At 41.2% G+C, this 20,182-nt stretch overlaps 1 protein-coding gene across 2 annotated transcripts in view; it reads right to left on the bottom strand.

Moving 5' to 3' along the window:
* Positions 1 to 20,182, bottom strand: part of RARS1 (arginyl-tRNA synthetase 1) — a 100,908-nt gene that overhangs the window by 41,074 nt on the left and 39,652 nt on the right. Inside the window, exons 7-9 of one of the 2 annotated variants that reach the window (XM_088454939.1) lie at positions 14,014 to 14,134; positions 5,186 to 5,315; positions 2,295 to 2,399 (exon numbers count right to left, since the gene is read on the bottom strand). In XM_088454939.1, the coding sequence (XP_088311065.1) occupies positions 2,295 to 2,399; positions 5,186 to 5,315; positions 14,014 to 14,134 (356 nt within the window). The remainder of the gene's footprint in view (positions 1 to 2,294; positions 2,400 to 5,185; positions 5,316 to 14,013; positions 14,135 to 20,182) is intronic. The other variant, XM_088454940.1, reaches the window with a different exon arrangement.

The following is a 20,182-nucleotide window of genomic DNA, read 5'->3' as shown; positions in this document are numbered from 1 at the left end:
ACTTGGCGCAAGAAAAATATTAAGAGCCAACAAAAGACCTGAGACCATAGTGTAATTTGGTGGAAAAGTGAGCTCCATGTTAACCCACAGGTTAATTTGTCACTAAGGTGACAAGCTTTGCTTCCCTCAGTTTAGGTATCCTGAACAAAGTAATGGGATCTTAACAGTATTCTGCTGCTTGCTATACAGTGATAATCTACTAAACTAAAAAAAAGAACTGAAACCAGCCCTCAAGCTATCAGAAAAGGGCTCAGAATAGGTCTAGCAGAGCACAATCATTTCAGGAAAGTGGTTTATTGTAATGATGCTGTTGGTCTGGAAGGAGCAAGAGCTAGCGAGGACTATGGCCCTCATTCAGAGGCGGTCGCAAGAAGCGATCTCTCTCTCTCTGAATGAGGGCGGCCGCTTCATTTTTGAAGTGCGGCCTCCTGGTCGTTAGTTAAGCTGTGGGTTACCACCCACAGCTTAGCGACCGACCAGGGTGATGGTCGTGATGGTCTTGACCATCGCGACCATCGGGGCTTGCGTCGAGACCCTAAGGTTGGGTCTCGGCAACCGCAAGACCCAGGGAGAATTCTACTCTGATCGAGCAGGAAGCTCCGGACTGACATCACTGATGATGTCAGTGCGGCCGCCTCTAAAACGGTAGGCGTACCTTAAGGAACGCCTCCGTTTTGGAAACCATCCCCCCGACCCACTTACAAAACGGGGCGAGCAGTCGATCAACATCGACAGCCGCCCCTTTTGTAGCGAGCTCCGGAGCGCGAGAGTTTCTCTCGCGCTCCAGGGCGTGCGCACACGCAGTGTGGCTGCTGCGCGTACGCAAGGCCACCCATCGACCCGGTTGCGAGCACAGCGGTGCTTGCGACCGGGTCTGAATGAGACTCTATATCCTTTGAGCAGGTTGCACCGCTCAAGAAAGTATGTAATCTGTGCCACACTCTGTGGACTGCTCTGCTGCTAAGTACTCTATCTGCAATGATACACTGCTTGTGCAGGAATAACGAGGGACCTTCTGTGGATCCCTGTTGCTAAATTAATAGCTCAGGACACATGCTGGGTCCAATTGGTTCTTAATTTTCTAGGCCAGAGTCTCCAGGTGCGCTTAGTGAAATACTCCTTCCTCAATGCAGATGCCTTTGGATAACATATTGGATAGGGCATGTGAGAAACATTGCTCCAAGGGAATTTAATTTTAAAATATTTTCCAACTTACTGTTGGGTTGGAGGTAAATGGCACCATGTGGCGCAAGTAAAGTATTAAAAGGGGGCAGCTGGAATTATCCATCCAAGGTGGTTCCAGTACAGCATTACAGGGAGCAGCAGAGTCTGTCGCTCAGTACAGTTGCTATTAGGTACTATGGGCCTGATTAAGAGATGGACACTAATGCGATCGCAGCGGCGATTTCGTACGGAATGCAGCTGCGAAAATATGCTTTTAGCAAAGATGACCCAAGCTAAAAGATGCCCACTGCTGCCTTTTTACCTGCGTGCGACGATGCATACCTGCATAAAATATCGGTAACACACATCGGCGGCCATCTGACCCTTGTGGCAGGTCTGACCTGCCACAGACTTAGATGCTCTTCTGACACACAAGAGCTGCGTATGCAATAGCAGTGGCTAATTTATGCACACCAATGTAACGGCATTCAAACGGATAGGCACGTCTGCGTTTCGTCGACCACCCCCGTCAACACCCTCAAATGCTCACATTCTGTCACACTGCGATGGGTCTCTGTGATCTGCATGTTCGTAGTGCGATCGCAGAGCTGCCTCCGTGCACTAGGATGCATACGCAATGGCAAAAATCACTCGATCTGCATGACAACTGCATTAGGGTCCATCCCTGAATCAGGCCCTATATGTACATTTAAAAGAAAATAAAACTCAGGCCCGAAGCAAGGCACTGGGGGGGAAGCATGGAGCAGGAGAGTTATAGGTGATACAAGGAGTCAAAATTGTTTAAATTGGTCCTGCCACATAATGGTAAAACATATCCCATTGTCTACATTCCATTACTGCTGAAGGAGAAATCAATTAGAATTAATCAGAATGTTACCTTATTGCTTTGTTATGATGCCTTGCCCTCTCCATATGCTGAACAATGTCATGTCATAGCCTGCAGATGTCACTGTTACTACAAACTACCAGTATCCCCAGGCTTTTCTGTCTGTATGAAATGCAGGGTACTTTCTTCTATATTTATGGCAAATGAGCTAATGATGGATGATACCAGTCTGGGTATCCCATGGTAAAAATATACAGCATGCTTTACAATACAAAATAAAGACCTCTCTCTTCAAACTCCTTCACGACCTGGATCATTAGGTCCTGGTAGTAGGACTCTCCTCTGTCGATGATGCGGATATCAAGACAGTCATAAATTTTCTGAAACTCTTAATGTGTAAAAATAAAAAAAAACAGAAAATTAGCTGACAAATCTTTTAATTAACTAAGGGATATTTTTTTCAAATTTTTACAAACAAAATAAAGTGGTTTGATCCTTTGACCATAGTACATCTTGCCTAACAGTTCAGACTACATTTCACTGGAAAAAAAACAAAAACCTCTTATTTCATAGTGTACCCTGGCTTTCTTTTTTTGCTTAGGATAAGTTATCGCATGCAAATTGTGTTCACATACATCTATTCTCTGTGCCCTAGAAGTCGCATTACACAACGCACGAGCGTCTTGGTAGTGCCAAGCGTCTTTTCCCTTATATTGCATCTTATTCGCAAAGCGACGTGAACAGGATGCACAAGCAGCTTATGCTGATTCAAATAATATGCAGCCTGCCGATATTCTGCATGCGACTGCAGCTGTATCTGCATGCAAAATGCTACGTTACAGTGTTACCAGCTGTGACATTGTAACATTTCATGTGCAGATGCATAGCGTGACCTGAAGTGCTGTTTAATGCACAAGGAGGCTAGATGTATATGGACACATCTGTACATGAATATGCAAGATGTGTAATAATCAGGACCTGCAATCATCTGTGTATGTAACCAAACCAATATCCAGTTTATGGAATTGCATCTATGTGAATGACATGTAATTTTGTGTGAACATTTTTGTAATCTATTCTGTGAATATAGTGGAACTATGAATAAAATACTGAATACTGAATTATTTCCACACTTAAGTAAATAGTGCATTCTAAAACTTTATTTTATACTTATGGTACATGTGAGGTGATTGGGATATTCTGCAAACCGATGTCAGCCAGTCAGTGCTGGGGTCGTGGGTCGCATTGCTGGGTACACAGTCATTTAGTGTGTACCCTGCTTCACCGTATAGAGGCTCCTCAGGAGTGAGAGAAGTGTAAAATTCTATATTATATCTCAAACTCCTGCCCCTTATGCTGCAGGAAGTCTGGGTTTTTTTTTTTAACTGACCAAACCTCACAAAACAGAAGATAAGAGCAATAAAAAGTGGAAAGACATTCCAATCATGGAGAAGTAGAATGTGTTTTTACTCCTCTCTCTTCTTGGTTCAGTAAAGTCAAATGGATCTTTTTGCCCCAATATGAAGGTTCAAGATGGATTATTTGAGGTCTGTTATAAACAGCATGAACAAAACGAGTTCATAGTGTTCATATAAAGCAAAGGTGCATACTTGTATAGTATGTTTCGATCCCCTCACTTACCTTAGGTCACGCAATATGTGCATTTCATACTGCAGCAGGTGGTTTAGTAGACTGGGCAACCTGATATCTACCAGCAGTGCTAGTGACTGCCCCCTGGAGTTCATGCCTTAAAGAAACCAGTGCGTGTGGGGGATATGGCAACTGAAGCTACTTTGATAACCCTCTTACCCACCATTAGGAATCCCATTGAAGAACATAATCACAGAATAGCTGCGTCAATTAATGGTTAAGAAAAAAAAAAAAAACCTCCTACTGAGCCTGTACATCCTAAGGCATCCAGTGTGCCCCCAATTTTATGATAGAGAAAGTTTATAATAATGTAAATTAAAATAAGATAATGTGAAAGGTTAAAATTTACTGACAAACTGCAACATGGTTTTGGCTATATTATCCAAGGCATATTTAAGGAAGACAACAGGATGGGTATGAAATACAGGCGGCTCAGTAACCGCCTGTTGAAATCCCGGAAGTGGCAACCCAAACAGTCATAATCCCGCCCGCGGCTGTAAGTATTCTATGCCTACCCCTCTCCCCCACCTAACCCTCCCTTAGTGGTACCTAACCTTAAACCCCCTCCCCCCCCCTTCCCGCACTCTAAACCTCCAGGGAGGGGACGGGGAGGTCTGCCTAAACCCCCACCCTGTGGCTAAGACTTACTGGGCTCTGCTGTCTTACAATCGTGATGCCGGCTGTTGGGATTCCGACGCCGGTATCCTGATCCTTAAGGGGTTTGCGGCGTCGGTATTTTGCCGATATACCGGCGCCTGGCATCCTGTCCACCGGCAATATAACTACATCCCGAAGACAGCATGTTAGCATTTTCATTGCAGATGAAGTACCCCTTTGAAATACATTTTTAACCCGATTTACATTTTTATTTCCTACTATTCCATGAAAACCTCACTGGTGCTTAATATATATCTCCTTCCTAAAAGTTCCAGCACTGATCTATATATCCTTTATTATATCCACCCTCCTTTATTTCTTCATGGACAACTTCCTGCTTAAAGCCCATTTCCCCAAAACAGCAGAAATTTGCTTACTCTCCTTAATACGCTAATTCCCCCCCGTCATTATGCCACTACAACAGAAAATTACATATGAAAGTCTCGGTGCCAATACAGCATTGAGACTGCAAAATGTCTTTATGCCAGTAAGTTTTAGCTGTGTTATGGCACAACCTGATGTGGGCTACTTATCAGGTTGCTCCTGCCTTGACAAGATGCAATTTCATCATGATCTCCCCACACACACACACACACACAATGGGTGGGAAAACACTAACTTTACCCATTTTTGGTATATTTGTGTTTGCAAATGAGTATGCTAGTGCCATACAAATAAATGCTATTAAAAATATAGGTGCGGCCTTAACATTGATGCAATTACAAAGATCTTAATTGTGTGCATTATGTTTTACATCTAAAATCATGTTTACTGTCTAATTTGCAGCAAGCACATCACTGATATCTTGCATGTTGTATGCTAGTACAGTACACAGAAAGCATCAACAGGCACACTGTGTAAGGTTACCATTGCGAGATACATCGCAGATCAGGTTCCATGCTTTGATGATATCCGGCCTTTTGCTTTGCAGTTGTACCACACACTGATACGCCCTTTTTTTAAATTCCTCATCTTCATCAAATCTCTTTTTTGACTCCTAGCAGCATAAATATGACAAACAAATCTTTGTGAGAGGTATATCCTTTGCAACATATGAACACAAATGTTGCATACATTCAAATACCTAAAAGCAACTACAGTAGAGTACAGTAGCAAATTATTTGGGACAGACTGTAGTGTGCATAATTGGACATTTATTAAACAATACAAAATGTGGGGGTACCTCAAGTATGTGGATGGGGCACTGAGGAATTTTGGGCAGGATGGTTGGTGTGACGGCTAGCATTAATACCTCACAGCACTGAGGTCTTGGGTTCGATTCCCAGCATGGCCCTACTTGTGTGAAGTTTGTATATTCTCCACGTGCTTGCATGGGTTCCCTCCGGGTACTCCGGCTTCCTCCCATACGCCAAAAATTTACTGGTATGTTAATTGGCTCCTGATAAAAGTTAACCCTAGTGTGTGTACTTGTGATAGGCAATATAAACTGTAAGCTCCACTGGGGCAGGAACTGATATGAACGGCCAAATATTCTCTATAAATCACTGCAATATATGTATGAGCTATATAAATAACTGGTAATAATAATTTTGTACAACCATGGTTTAGTGTTCTGAGGATATGAAATATTAACATTTATTGAGATACAGTTAGGTGCATAAATATTGGGACATTGACAGAATTTTCATATTTTGCCCTCTATTCACCACCACAATGGCTTTGAAATGAAACAAACAAGATGTACTTTAACTGCAGACTTTCAGATTTAATTTGAGGGTAATTACATCCAAATCAGGTGAACGGTGTAGGAATTACAACGGTTTCTATATGTGCCTCCCACTTTTTAAGGGGCCAAAAGAAATGGGACTATCAACTCAAAAGCTATTTCATGGACAGGTGTGGGCTATTCCCTCGTTATTTCATTATCAATTAAGCAGGTAAAAGATCTGGAGTTGATTCTAGGTGTGACATTTGCATTTGGAATCAGTTGCTGTCGACTCTCAATATGAGATCCAAAGAGCAGTCACTATCAGTGAAGCAAGCGATCATTAGGCTGAAAAATCAAAACAAACCCATCAAAGAGATAGCAAAAACATTAGGTGTGGCCAAATCAACTGTTTGGAACATTCTTAAATAGAAAGAACGCACCGGAGAGCTCAGCAACACCAAAAGACACGGAAGACCACAGAAAACAACTGTGGTGGATGACACAACAGTTGGACAAATCAAGAACACTCTCCAGGAGGTAGGTGTATATGTGTCAAAGTCAACAATCAAGAGAAGACTTCACAAGAGTGAAATAGAGGGTTCACCACAAGATGTAAACCATTGGTGAGCCACAAAAACAGGAAGACCAGATTAGAGTTTGCCAAACAACATCTAAAAAAGCCATTACAGTTCTGGAACAACATCCTATGGACAGATGAGACAAAGATCAACTTGTACCAGAGTGATGGAAAGAGAAGAGTATGGAGAAGGAAAGGAACTGCTCATGATCCAAAACATACCACCTCATCAGTGAAGCATGGTGGTGGTAGTGTCATGGCGTGGGCATGTATGGCTGCCAATGGAACTGGTTCCCTTGTATTTATTGATGATGTGACTGCTGACAAAAGCAGCAGAATGAATTCTGAAGTGTTTCGGGCAATATTATATGCTCATATTCAGTCAAATGCTTCAGAACTCATTGGACGGCGCTTCACAGTGCAGATGGACAATGACCCGAAGCATACTGCAAAAGCAACCAAAGAGTTTTTTAAGGCTAAAAAGTGGAATGATATGCAATGGCCAAGTCAATTCCTGACCTGAATCTGATTGAGCATGCATTTCACTTGATGAAGACAAAACTGAAGGGAAAATACCCCAAGAACAAGCAGGAACTGAAGACATTTACAGTAGAGGCTTGGCAGAGCATCACCAGGGATGGAACCCAGCTTCTGGTGATGTCTATGCATTCCAGACTTCAGGCTGTAATTGCCTACAAAGGATTTGCAACAAAGTATTAAAAAGTGAAAGTTAGATTTAGGATTGTTTAGTTTGTCCCATTACTTTTGTCCCCTTAAAATTTGTGAGGCACATATAGAAACCATTGTAATTCTTACACCGTTCAAATAAAATCTGAAAGTCTGCAGTTAAAGCACATCTTGTTTGTTTAATTTCAAAGCCATTGTGGTGGTGAATAGAGGCCAAAATATGAAAATTCTGTCAATGTCCCAATATTTATGCACCTGACTGTATACTGTATATAATAAACTTGCTTTATTGACAAAAGAACATTAATTTGCTGCCCATTAAAATTTGTTTAATACAGGTTGAGTCTCCCAAAATCCAAAATACCCCTGATCCCAAGCATTTTGGATATGGGAGACTCAACCTGTACTTCTAAATCAACCCAGCTGGGTAAAAACTAAAGCCACTTAGAATTTTCCCCCGTGGGACTGTGCTGCATAGTGTGAAAACTACCTGTTACAATGTACTACAGATTTATAGGTGGTTAATACTCCAGCTGGGTGAAAACTTTGTCCTTGCTTAGTTGCAATAATACATGTAGGACCATAAAAACAATCAATCAATCAATCAATCACTGTCTGTATGGAAGATTCCAGTATTCCTCTTCACTGATACATCTTATGTTACACAGCTGCTTGTAATGTAACGTAGCATTTTGCATGCAGATACATCCACATTTGCACATAGAATATAGGCATGGTGCACACAATTTGAACTGGCACATCACTTTGCGTTATGCGTTCGGCATCCCGGCGGAGGGGATGCCGATGCTTACAATACCGGCATCAGAATACCAGCACCAGCATCCTGACTGTCAAGATGCCAAAGGTAAGTAGTGGGGGGGGGGTTAGGTTTAGGGGTTAGGCACTAGGGGGAAGGTTAGGTTTAGGGTATGGGGTATGGGGAGGTTAGGATTAGGCACTACGGCGGGGGAAGGTTAGGTTCAGGCACCAGGGAGGGAGTGTTAGGGTAGGGAGAGGGTTAGCATACCAACCACCAAGTGTCGGTATGTTAACCCTGTTAGGATCCAGGCGTCGGAATTCTGACTGCCTGGATCCTCTCTGTCGGTATTTCATACCGATTCCCACTTTGCGAATAAAATACATTTTAAGGAAAAAAATTGCATGAAAAGATGCTAGGCGCTACCAATAGTGCAACTAGAAGTGTCGGCATGGCGCAACTAGAAGGGCATGGCACCACTATAGAGGTTGTTTAGCGCGCAAGGAGACTAGATGCACAGTACTGTGCAAAAGTTTTAGGTAGGTGTGGAAAAAATTATGCAAAGTAAGAATGCTTTAAAAAATAGGATAGAAGTGTTCATAGTTTATTGTTTATCAATTAACAAAATGCAAAGTGAATGAACAGAAGAGCAATCTAAATTCAAAATCAATATTTCGTGTGACAACCCTTTGCCTTCAAAACAGCATCAATTCTAGGTACACTTGCACAAATTCAGGGATGTTGTAGGATTATAGTCAGGTGTATGATTAACCAATCATACCAAACAGGTATTAATGATCATCATTTTCATATGTAGGTTGAAAGAGTTATTAACTGAAACAGAAGTAGCTGTGTAGGAGGCTTAGTTAAAACTGGGTGAGGAACATCCAAACTCTGCTACAAAGTTGAGGTTGTGGAATACAGTTTCAGGTCACAAGTCACACACCTTGGCAAGACTGAGCACAGCAACAAGACACAAAGTAGTTATACTGCATAAGCATGGTCTCTCCCAGGCAAAGATTTCAAAGCAGACTGGGGTTTCAAGATGTGCTGTTCAAGCTCTTTTGAAGAAGCACAAAGAAACAGGCAGCATTGAGGACCGTAGACACATTGGTCGGCCAAGGAAACGTTATGCATCAGATGAAACACACATATCATGCTTACTTCCCTTCGAAATCAGATGATGTCCAGCAGTGCCATCAGCACAGAAACCAGTGGAACCCAGGTACACCCATCTACTGTTCGGAGAAGTCTGACCAGAAGTGGTCTTCATCGACGTATTGCGGCCAAAAGGTGGCCAACGTGGAAACAAGACCAATCGACTCAACTATGCATGAAAACATCGGAACTTATGTGCAGAAAAATGGCAGATGGTGCTCTGGAGTCAACTATGAAATACTTGGATGTAACAAAAGTCAGTTTGTTTGCCGAAGGGCTGGAGAGTGGTACAATAAATGTGTCTGCAGGGAACAGTTTCAGCAAATGGAGTTGGGGATTTGGTTAGGATTAATGGTGTCCTCAATGCTGAGAAATGCAGGTATTTATCCATCATGCAATACCATCAGGGAGGCGTCTGACTGGCTCTAAATTTATTCTGCAGCAGAACAACCCCCCCCAACATTTTATGCTTTAAACAGTGCCTACCTCTAACTCTCCAAGATGTTTGGAACAACCTCCCAGCCAAGTTACTTCAAAAACTGTGTGCAAGTGTACCTAGAAGAATTGATGCAGTTTTGAAGGCAAAGGGTGGTCACATGATTTGATTTAGATTTCTCTTCCGTTTCATTCACTTTGCATTTTGTTAATGGATAAACAATAAACTATTAACACTTCTATTTTTGAAAGCATTCTTTCTTTGCAGCATTTTTTCCACACCTGCCTAAAACTTCTGCACAGTACTGTATGTGGACACATCTGTAATAAAACATGCATACTGGACATAGTTTAATGAATGGATGTAGTATGGAGTCCACTGCTAGTGCTTGTATTAAAATGACCAATTCTAGCAGTTCCGCAGACCTTGTGCTTGACCTTATGATTATATTATGATTTGTTTACCTATAAAAACCATCCTGGGTGTACATATGTGTTCACATACATCTTTCCGCCTTGCGCTATAAGTCGCGTTAAACATAGAACAGCAATGTGAATAGGACACACAGACGCATTTGAAGGTAAAAAGTTGTACGAAAAGATGCACGACGCTACTAAGTTGCACATCGCTCACGTGCTATGTGTAACGCGACTTGTAGCTCATGGAGGATAGATGTATGAGGATACGTCTAAGTAATTTTACAATGCCAATTAGTATTTATAGGCTAATAGAGCATTAAATATTATTAAATATTTTTGGTTCCCATACTGTAGATCAGGTCCGGATAATTGGCATTTTACTGTATACTAGGAAATAATAATATTGGATTACAGGAAGAAACCACAGCTTAAATCATAAAAGTCCCGGAGAACCTGTAAGTTCGTGGACAACTTGGAAATGCTAACCATAGGACATCAGGTATCACTACATTACAGCACAGACTTGCATATCTTTATTATCTGAGCAAACCACTTATTAGGCATGCAGGAATTTATTCAACAGCAGGAAGAGAACAATTATGCTAAATAAATCTGCGCATGCGTCCCAACGGTTATCGCTGGGGACACATATTGGAATTGCATAGAGATTTGCTACCACAGCTGCTACTGCACCTCCGTCCACCTTTGACTCATGTCCTGATATACTTAAAAGCCATACAAGTGTGATCAGTGGAGCAATTTGACATGAAAGCACCCAATATGTTTCAGAGGGCCACACCATTCCTGGAAGTGTTGCTCTATATGTGTGCCATTAAAACAAAGGGGATAAAAATAAAAGGGGATAAAAATAATTTGTTGGAATGTCCACAAACTGGTTAATGGTCAGAATCCAAATTCACAAACTGTGAATACTGTATTGTAAGGCAATACAAATAACAAATGCTTTATTAAACATGGTGAACATGTTACTTGCTAAAAAGGTATTTACACTTAAACAGGTTAAACAAACAAAAAAGTTAATCAAAAGAAAAAGCCTGTAGACAGATATAAATGTATGTAGTGCATACACCTGGATATCCTTATCTCCCTGCATACTGTGACATAAGACTAAGGCTCTTTTGATTGGCTGAAATACACCCAACATACTTAACATTAAAACTACCTGCCCAATATTTTGTAGGTACCCCTTTAAAGGTGTCCTGTGGTATCTGGCACCAAGAAATTAGCAGCAGATCCTTTAAGTCCTGTAAGTTGCCTCCATGGCTCCTACTAGTTCTTCCAGCACATCAGACAGATGCTCGTCTGAGATTTAGGCAATTTGGGGGCCAAGTCAACACCTTGAACTCTCTGTCATATTCCTCAAACCATTCCTGAACAATTTTTGCAGTGAGCAGGGCGTATTATACTGATGAAAGAGGCCACTGCTATAAGGGAATACTGTTGCCATGAATTGGTGTACTTGGTCTGCAACAATGTTTAGGTAGGTGGTACATTTCAAAATAACATCCACATGCGAGGACCCAAGGTTTCCCAGCAGAACATTGCCCAAAGCCTCACACTGCCCCCACTGGTTTGTCTTCTTCCCATAGTGCAGTGGTTCCCAAACTGTGCGCCGTGGCACCCTGTGGTGCCTTGAGACACTTGCAGGGGTGCCTCAGGATGGTGGTCCAGCACCAAATCAAATTATTTATGGTCAAAGTAATGTAAATATATGGACAAACAGACGTGCAAACCTGTCCTCCACCACATAACTGAGCCTAAGGATGACAGGTAAGGACAATTTACTTCACTTTACTAATTTACAAAATTTTTCTGAATTTCTCAATAACAAATTTTTGGCTTAGGGGTGCCGTGGAAACAATGCTGATACTCTAGGGTGCCGTGATTCAAAAAAGTTTGGGAACCACTGCCATAGTGCATCCTGGTGCCATCTCTTCTCCAGGTAAATTATGCACACGCACCTGGCTGTCCACATGATGTAAAAGAAAATGTGATTCATCAGACCAGGCCACCTTCTTCTATTAGAAGTGGCACTACGGGTGTATCTCTTTAAAATCTACAAAAATGATGTGCAATAAATAGTTTGGATGATTTTAATAAATTATAATGTAATAGAAAGTTAATTATGCAAACATGATTTAACCAATGTTCTAGAAATTGTATATATAAGACTTTAGTATCCTCCTTATATACAATCGTGTATCAGTCCATAGTATGAATAATACATTCAAAGGCTTAGTGCTGTATCACAGTAAAAGTCAACACTTTTGCCACCTTCTTCCATTGCTTTATGGTGTCCAGTTCTGACGCTCTCATGCCCATGTAGGCACTTTTGGCAGGTGACAGATGTTAGCATGGGCACTTTGACCGGTCTGTGTCTACGCAGCCCCAATAGCAGTAAGCTGTGATACAGTGTTTTCTGAAACCTTTCTATCATAGCCAACTTTAACTTTTTCAACAATTTGTGCTACAGTAGCTTTTCTGTAGGATAGGACCAGCTGGGCTAGCCTTCACTCCCCACGCACATCAATGAGCCCTGGGAACCCATGACCCTTTCCCCAGTACACCAGTTGTCCTTTCTTGGACCACATTTGGTAGGTACTACCCACATACTGGGAACACCCCACAAGACCTGCCATTTTGGAAATGCTCTGTCCCAGTCATCTAGCCATCACAATCTGGTCCTTGTCAAAGTCGCTTAGATACTTACATTTCCCATTTTTCCTGCTCCCGACACAACTTCAAGAACTGTTCACTTGCTGCATAATATATTTCACTTCTTTACAGGTGCCATTGTAACAAGATAATCAATGTTATTCACTTCACCTGTCAGTGATTTTAATGTTATAGGCTGATGGGTGATTGTCATGCAATGATAAGCGCCTAAGCAGAGTATACTTGTAAAAGCACTCTGGCAACCTTAAGTTGGGTACACCTGACAGATATATCTGCAGATCATTATATCTGTAGATTGTTGTTCATACACACTGTACAACCATCAACTGCGGTCCCGGTGGTCAGAGGTCGCGGCTTGCCCCAATCCGTGGCTGCCTCTGCTGCAAGTGTACACGTGGTCAGCTGCCTGCCCATACACACAGCACTATGAGCAGATATATCTGCCATCGGCTGTGCTGCACTGCAGAAGAGATGTCTGTGAATGACGTAGTTCACAGACATATCGTCTGTACACACTGGCTGACAAGCATACGATATATTGGCTTTTCAATTGAATGTCCAATATGTTGGCCAGTGTGTACTCAACATTAGAAACTGTCCACATGCAGACAGGGTTTCCTCTGAATAATATAATGCCCACTGATGAGTATTGACTTGTAACAATGTTATGAACTAGCAAAGAATATGTTGATTTTTTTCAAATCATAGCATGCTGCTGTTGTACCCCCAACACAATAAACCTTATACACAGTCTAAAAAAACATCGGTAAGTTTTCATTCACAGGAAGTAATATGGGCTCCAAATGGAAACCATCTAGCTGCTTAACAGAACTCTCTGATCTGAGTACTCTACATCGTATCGTCAATTCATATGGTACCATCCAAGAGGAAATCACCCTGCGTATACGACTCACCAGGGGGCGTGGTTGTGTATAAGCAGCAGCATTGGTGAAAGGGAAGAAACTGAGGGGTATTCCACAGCGAAGCATCATCACTGTTTTATGCCCCCTTACTTTAGGTGGTGTGTTTAGAGACACAGAGGACAGAAAAGTTTACAGTATAAAACACAATACAGTTAAGAGCTTGTCAAAATAATGTTCAAAACATCACTGCCAAATGCTACTTTAGCTCTGGCATCAAACATAAATGCTGGAGAGTTCATAAAACATCTATTTTAATCACATTTATTTATTTTTTTAAAGTGCTTATGCTAAGTTTAGCTTTTGGGGAACACACTGCAGGGTAATGCGCCAGATACTGAACAGCCAGTGAATACATATACTTATATATCTAACCTTGTAAAATGACTGGAGGTCACCAATTGGTGGTGAGACAGATAGATAATTAGGGAACTTATCTTGAAGGTGAGCAATCAGCATTCCAAACTGAGTACCCCAATCCCCTAAGTGATTTAGCCTGTACATGAAAGAAAGAAAACAAAAACCAAGAGATAAGTGAAAATATGTAACACTATATTCATTTTGCACATAAATTGTTACCTGTTCAAACACAGCACTATACTTTTTCATCATGCCTATGTCATATATCATCACTGGCAAAAGTACTTTAAACTTTTACAACAATCAAAATATAATAAAAAATTGCTTGTAAAGTGAGTGAGTTAAGGTGCCTATACACTGGGCGATTTTTTACACGATATTCCCGTATTCTACAGATCGTAAGGACCAATAATGTAAAAAGTGGCGTTTTCATACACGATTACGCAACCCCTTCGTCGTGTATCGGCATCGTAGATCAAATGCTTTTACAGAAAGATTTCGACCGATCGTGTATGATGTGACACACACAGTACGCACTTTTGCTGAAGTACGATGCGATGTACGATGTCCCTGGACACTCCCCTCCTTCATTTTGTGACAGACGACGTTGGAGAATCAGATGCATCGTGTGTATTTGCTGCATACGATATGTCTTAAACGATTTGCAATCGCTATACGACACATCTGGTCGCATGGTCATTTGTACAATCGTATCTTTTCTAAACACAAATCGTACAGAATGTCAAGGGTAGAATTTTCAAGGAAAATCATATGTGCCATCGGATCTTATACAAATCGCCCCGTGTATGGGCACCTGTAGAACAATATACACATTATCTGCGCAGCTCCCTTTTTTTTCTGTTTATGTTGAATAAATGCTGCCTTTGGGATGGTTTTATGAACAAGGCCCCTTTTTGCTTTGTATCCAGTTGGGCAATAATATAGAATTCCTGGCACACACACACATAATATATATATATATATATATATATATTATATATATAATGTAATATATGTGGAAGGACTAGGGTTCAGATACTATAAAAAATGGGAATTTATTGAGTTTCAAACAAATGATAACATTGTAAATCAATCTAAGTATTTAAAATAAATGCAATAAAATATTGTATGCAATATATTCAAGTCCAATGTGTAAAGTCAGGTGGGCAATTGCTACATAGAATTTGACAGCAGATAAGAACCATTTGGCCCATCTAGGCTGCACATTTAGGGTTAGCTTATTAGGGTTAGGTTTGTGTCAGGGGTTAAGGTATGTTAGGGGGATAGGGTTGTTTGGTTATTAGTGTTAGGGTATTACGGTTAAGGGTTTGTGTTAGGGAGTTAGGGTATTAGGATTAGCGGTGTCTTATGGTTGGGGGTTGATGAGGTTTGGGTATTAGTGTTAGAGTATTGGGGTAAGGGTACGTGGACAGATACTCACGGCCTGGTCATCGAGGTCCAGCTGGGAAGATATCACCACCTCATCAGCAGCATGTTCAGCACAAGCACTGCACAGATCAGTGTGATCTATGCAGTGCCTCTGTGCTATAGGTGTAATAAAGGGTTAAAAAATAGGGGTTTTTTTTGTTTTTAATTGTGCGAGCGCATTCGTAGGGTACCTGTTGGGAACTTCCTGGCTCATTGTAGTGGAAGCTCAAAGGGAACGCTTACAATGGTTTACAATGTTATTATTTGCTTGAAATATAATAAATTGTAATTTTTTTCTATCTGATCGCTAGTCCTTACACACACTAAAGACTAGCGATCAGATAGTAGAAAAAAAATGACAATTTATTATATTTCAAGCAAATGATAACATTCTAGTGTACATAGGAGTGTCATTACCTGCCCAAGGAATACCCTAGTACACCTGATCAGACTACTGCAGCCAGCAAATCATTAAATGCACTCTGAAAGTCCACTACTTTACCCTACTTCCAACTATACTATGAACTGTGGTACAGCCGAGTACTTTCATACTTGCTCCTCTGGTCTCTGCCCTGCTCGACTAGAATGTAATAACAGACAGACCTGTGCTCCCATAGAAAGCAAGAACATAATGATAATGTAGTCTGCAATACTAAAAAATCTGAAGCTCATCATATAATAAAAAGCTGCATCAGACATAGTGGGTATCTTTAACTGTAAATTGCACGACATGGGTGCATATGTCTGACTGCGTTGAATGCAGAGATTCATTTCTGACTAAGCAAGCAATATAATATATAGAATAAGCATATAAAATAAAAACAAACAGTGAAAAAGTTTGTGCAAAAGACATTCCCATTAAGGAAAGAAAGTTCACTGGTCACTGCAGTTTCAGTTCATATGATTGGTGCACTACTGAACCCAGCAAGGGTGTAACTCCGTGGCACATGGTGGCAGGTGAATAAATCCAGTTGAATCATGAATGAGAGTTGATGATATTAAAACAATTTATGTAGTTGAAAAAAAAAATCCAAAGTCACTTACATAGCAGATTAGGATTTAGATGCCATGTACTGAGTTGGCGATTATGATCTGTAGGTCCAGGGTCGCAGTGTTAACACTTATTATCCTCCCACATATTGTACAATACCATTTAAACACACTCAATGGTGTTGATACAATTTGGTGACAGTTGAGTCCTGCAAGCTGTTTTCATGGCAAACTCGCACACCAAATTATATTTGCAATTCAAATTCGCCTTGATTTTTCGGTGGAAATTCTTTTTTTTTTTGGGTGTAGCCCCTGAGCAGATGGAAAAGGTAGGTAAAATCTTTATTTTAAAGTGAGTGTCTGGACATAGTGCAGAACCTCTGGTACAACCAATGAATAATCATGCACTTGGGAGTGATGTAAATAGCATAAAGAAATGTCAGTTTTCGGATGAATTTGTATGAAAAGCTCAATGGGTTAAATGTGGGACAGGTAGAGTATGTGGAGGAGTTCTATAGATGAGAGAGGGAGATAAGTAAAAATGTTTATTCCAACTTTTTACAAACTTGTGTAAAAACACTGAAACATTACTCAAAATGCTGGAAACTTTAATTTGCTGAAAAACACATGATAGCTATCATCTTTCAACCAAGAAAAGTGAAAAATTAGCCATTTGCACCTTTCAAGAACCTCCAGTACTTTCCTTATGGCCATGAACAGCCTTTTCTATATGTGGTCCTGTTATCTTAGTTACAATTTTTTGTGGTCCAGGATAGTTTCCCCGCTTTTTTATGCACTTCTCCCAGATAGCTATTTGTGGAAAAGTCATGCTCCCTCGCAGCGAGTACCACGAATTAGCATTTCGAAACGGATCTCGCGCGTCTTCAAGCGATGTATGCAAGTTACATTATACAAACGAACTTTTGCAAACGCGCTCCTAATTGAATTGACCTCAATGTGCCTGATCAGTGATCTCGCTGAGTGAAAAAAAATGTGGGTCCCAGGGACCACTCACTTTAAATAATTTGGGGTCCTACTCCACAGTTTCTGGGTCCCATCACAATTCATGCCTCACTGCCTGTAGCACATAAATATGCGCTATAGGATATATTTTGCAAAGAGAATGAGATGTGGAGAAAGGAACAGAGGGCACAGGAGTGGGAGGGGAGAACACACAGGAGAGGTAGAAGGGGTATAGACACAGGGGAGAGTACACAGGAGAGCAGAAGGGGCACAGACATAGGGAGAGGGGAATGTAGTACAAGTCACGACCGTACAATATACAGTATTTAATATATTTTTTACAGTAGTTGTTATAATATAAAACAGTGATTCCCAACCTCGGTCCACTAACAGTCCTGGTTTTAGTGATATCCATGGTTGTGCACAGATAGTCAAATCAAAATAACTGAGGTACTAATTAAGTCACTTGTGCTCAAGTATGGCTATCCCTAAAACCTGGACTGTAATTGTGCCTTGAGGAACGTGGTTGGGAACCCCTGATATAAAACATGTGTTACAGTAGCTGTGTAACAACAACAACAACACACCACAGCCTGCCCCCTCGGTATTAGCTAAAGAATACTAGGGTCTGCTTCCTTATATTATAATAACAGGAGCCTAGAGCCTGCCCCACATGTACAAGAGCTTGCTCCACTATTAGTGTAACAGGACTCAAGTCAGTCTCCCCATGTAATCATACTAGTGGGTGCTGCAGCTGTTTTATAACAAGGCATTAGAGAATGCTCCCTTGTAGAACACAATAACATTAGGACACCAGATTCTGCTCCTAATGTGCTATAATAATTATTATTTCCCTGGGTAAGGGAGACCTGGGAGAAGTTAGAAGAAAGCAGGGGAAATCAGGGGGAACGGTTGTAGTGGAACGCACAGCAGCAGCATTTGAATGTGATGGGGCTGGCAGTGATTGGTAGGTGAGCTGCTGCCTGCGGTGATTGGACTAGAAGGTAGCCGGCAGTGATTGCATGTGATGCCGCTGGCGGTGATTGGTAGGTGAGATGCTGTCTGCGGTGATTGGATGAATGCCCCCAGCGGTGATTTCCTGCTGCGGCCGCTGTGAATGCTCCACAGCAACCAGTCACCGCCGGCAGCATCTCTTCTCTCTCCAACCAAGCACCACCAGCCGTGATTGGCTGCTCTGCGGCGCACACACAGCGTGTCCTATGGGACTTAGACCTTTTTAAAAACTGAGTCCCTCACCTCCCGGATCGTGTAAAAACGCGCTATAGCGTGCATTTTGCGATCACTGCCTGATATGGATTTTAAGCTCTGATAAGCACAATGGTATCTCACAAATATATAAAAATATTTAAATTTTTTGTTCATGAGCTCGCACACTATAAATACAAAACAGTCACTTAGCTGCAAACACAAGTATTACAATCTGTCTGATCATCTTCAGTAGATATCTATAGAAGATAACTGCACAGACAGAGTCCCCGAGCAATGAAAACCGCAGCATGTTCTGTTTCTCAGCAAAATAAAGACTTATATTTGCTATAAGAGGAGAGGAAGGAGGTTGTGTTAAAGGGGAAGCAGTCCAAACAGTCACTTCTAGAACTATACTGTTGTATAAAAATGTTATATATAACCCTTAGTACAAAATTCAACACATATAAAATCAGAAGAGAGTTTACTCAGCTAAGAAAAATCAATGAAGAAATTAGGGTCTCAGTGGTTACTATGAAAAAATCATATGTGCATAATTTTCTTGTCTCCAAGCCACTTTATTATGATAAGAATCAAGGCGTACCGGAAAGTGGGGGTGTAGACAAAGTACACCAAAAGCGCTATAGGAGTCCTTCTTGAGAGACAGGAACAAGGGGTCCCAAAACGACCTGCAGTGTCTTTGAAAAGAGCTTCACTTCCTGGATCAGACCTTGAACTGTAACACCAACGCGTTTCAACTATAATTTTAGTCTTTTTCAAGGTGTTTCAAAGACACTGCAGGTAATTTTGGGACCCCTTGTTCCTGTCTCTCAGGAAGGACTCCTATAGCGCTTTTGGTGTACTTTGTCTACACCCCCACTTTCCGGTACGCCTTGATTCTTATCATAATATGGTGGATATTTTTTATGTCTTGTATTTACATGTCTCACTTTAATGAATGGTAATACACTAGGAAGGTCCCTTTCTTTTCCTTTCTTTTATGTGCACGTGAGTGACATGGGAATAAGGAGACCTTCATGAAAAAAGCATCTTGAACATAACAAAGCAACCCTCCTATTGTGACCACGGAGATAGCCCAGAGACTCTTACCACATACTCTTATTGAAGTTTTTGTCACGTTGTAAACGAGCATACAGTGGTAGCATCTACTATTCTGACTCTATGTCCTTGTATCTTGTGCGCTCTGGTGACTATATTGTGTTTTATATATCTTTTTTGGGGTAATTTTAGGGATTACCTTTTGCCATCAGTAGCTGCCTACCGTGAAGCGCAGATCCATATATTCCTATTGTTTATCCAGGGGCAGATGTTCTAAGCTCTGGAAGTGATAAATTGGAGAGTGATAAACTACCAACCAATCAGCTCCTGTCATGTTACATGCTGTGACAGGGAGCTGATTGGTTGGTAGTTTATCACTCTTCAATGTACCACTTTCCAGAGCTTAGTACATCTCCTCCCCGGCGATGAATGTTCTCTCGTATTTTAGGATTAGTGGTTTATTAAAGTCATTCGCTATGCAACAAGAAGAGAGCTTTGTCCTGGATAGATACACATATGAAAAGAGAGTTTGGCATTT

Source organism: Taudactylus pleione, unplaced genomic scaffold, assembly GCF_031769625.1.
Source record: "Taudactylus pleione unplaced genomic scaffold, aTauple2 ptg000637l, whole genome shotgun sequence".
Classification (NCBI taxonomy): Eukaryota; Metazoa; Chordata; class Amphibia; order Anura; family Myobatrachidae; genus Taudactylus; species Taudactylus pleione.
Note: the sequence above shows the minus strand (reverse complement) of the source record. Positions and strands in the feature narration are given on the sequence as shown.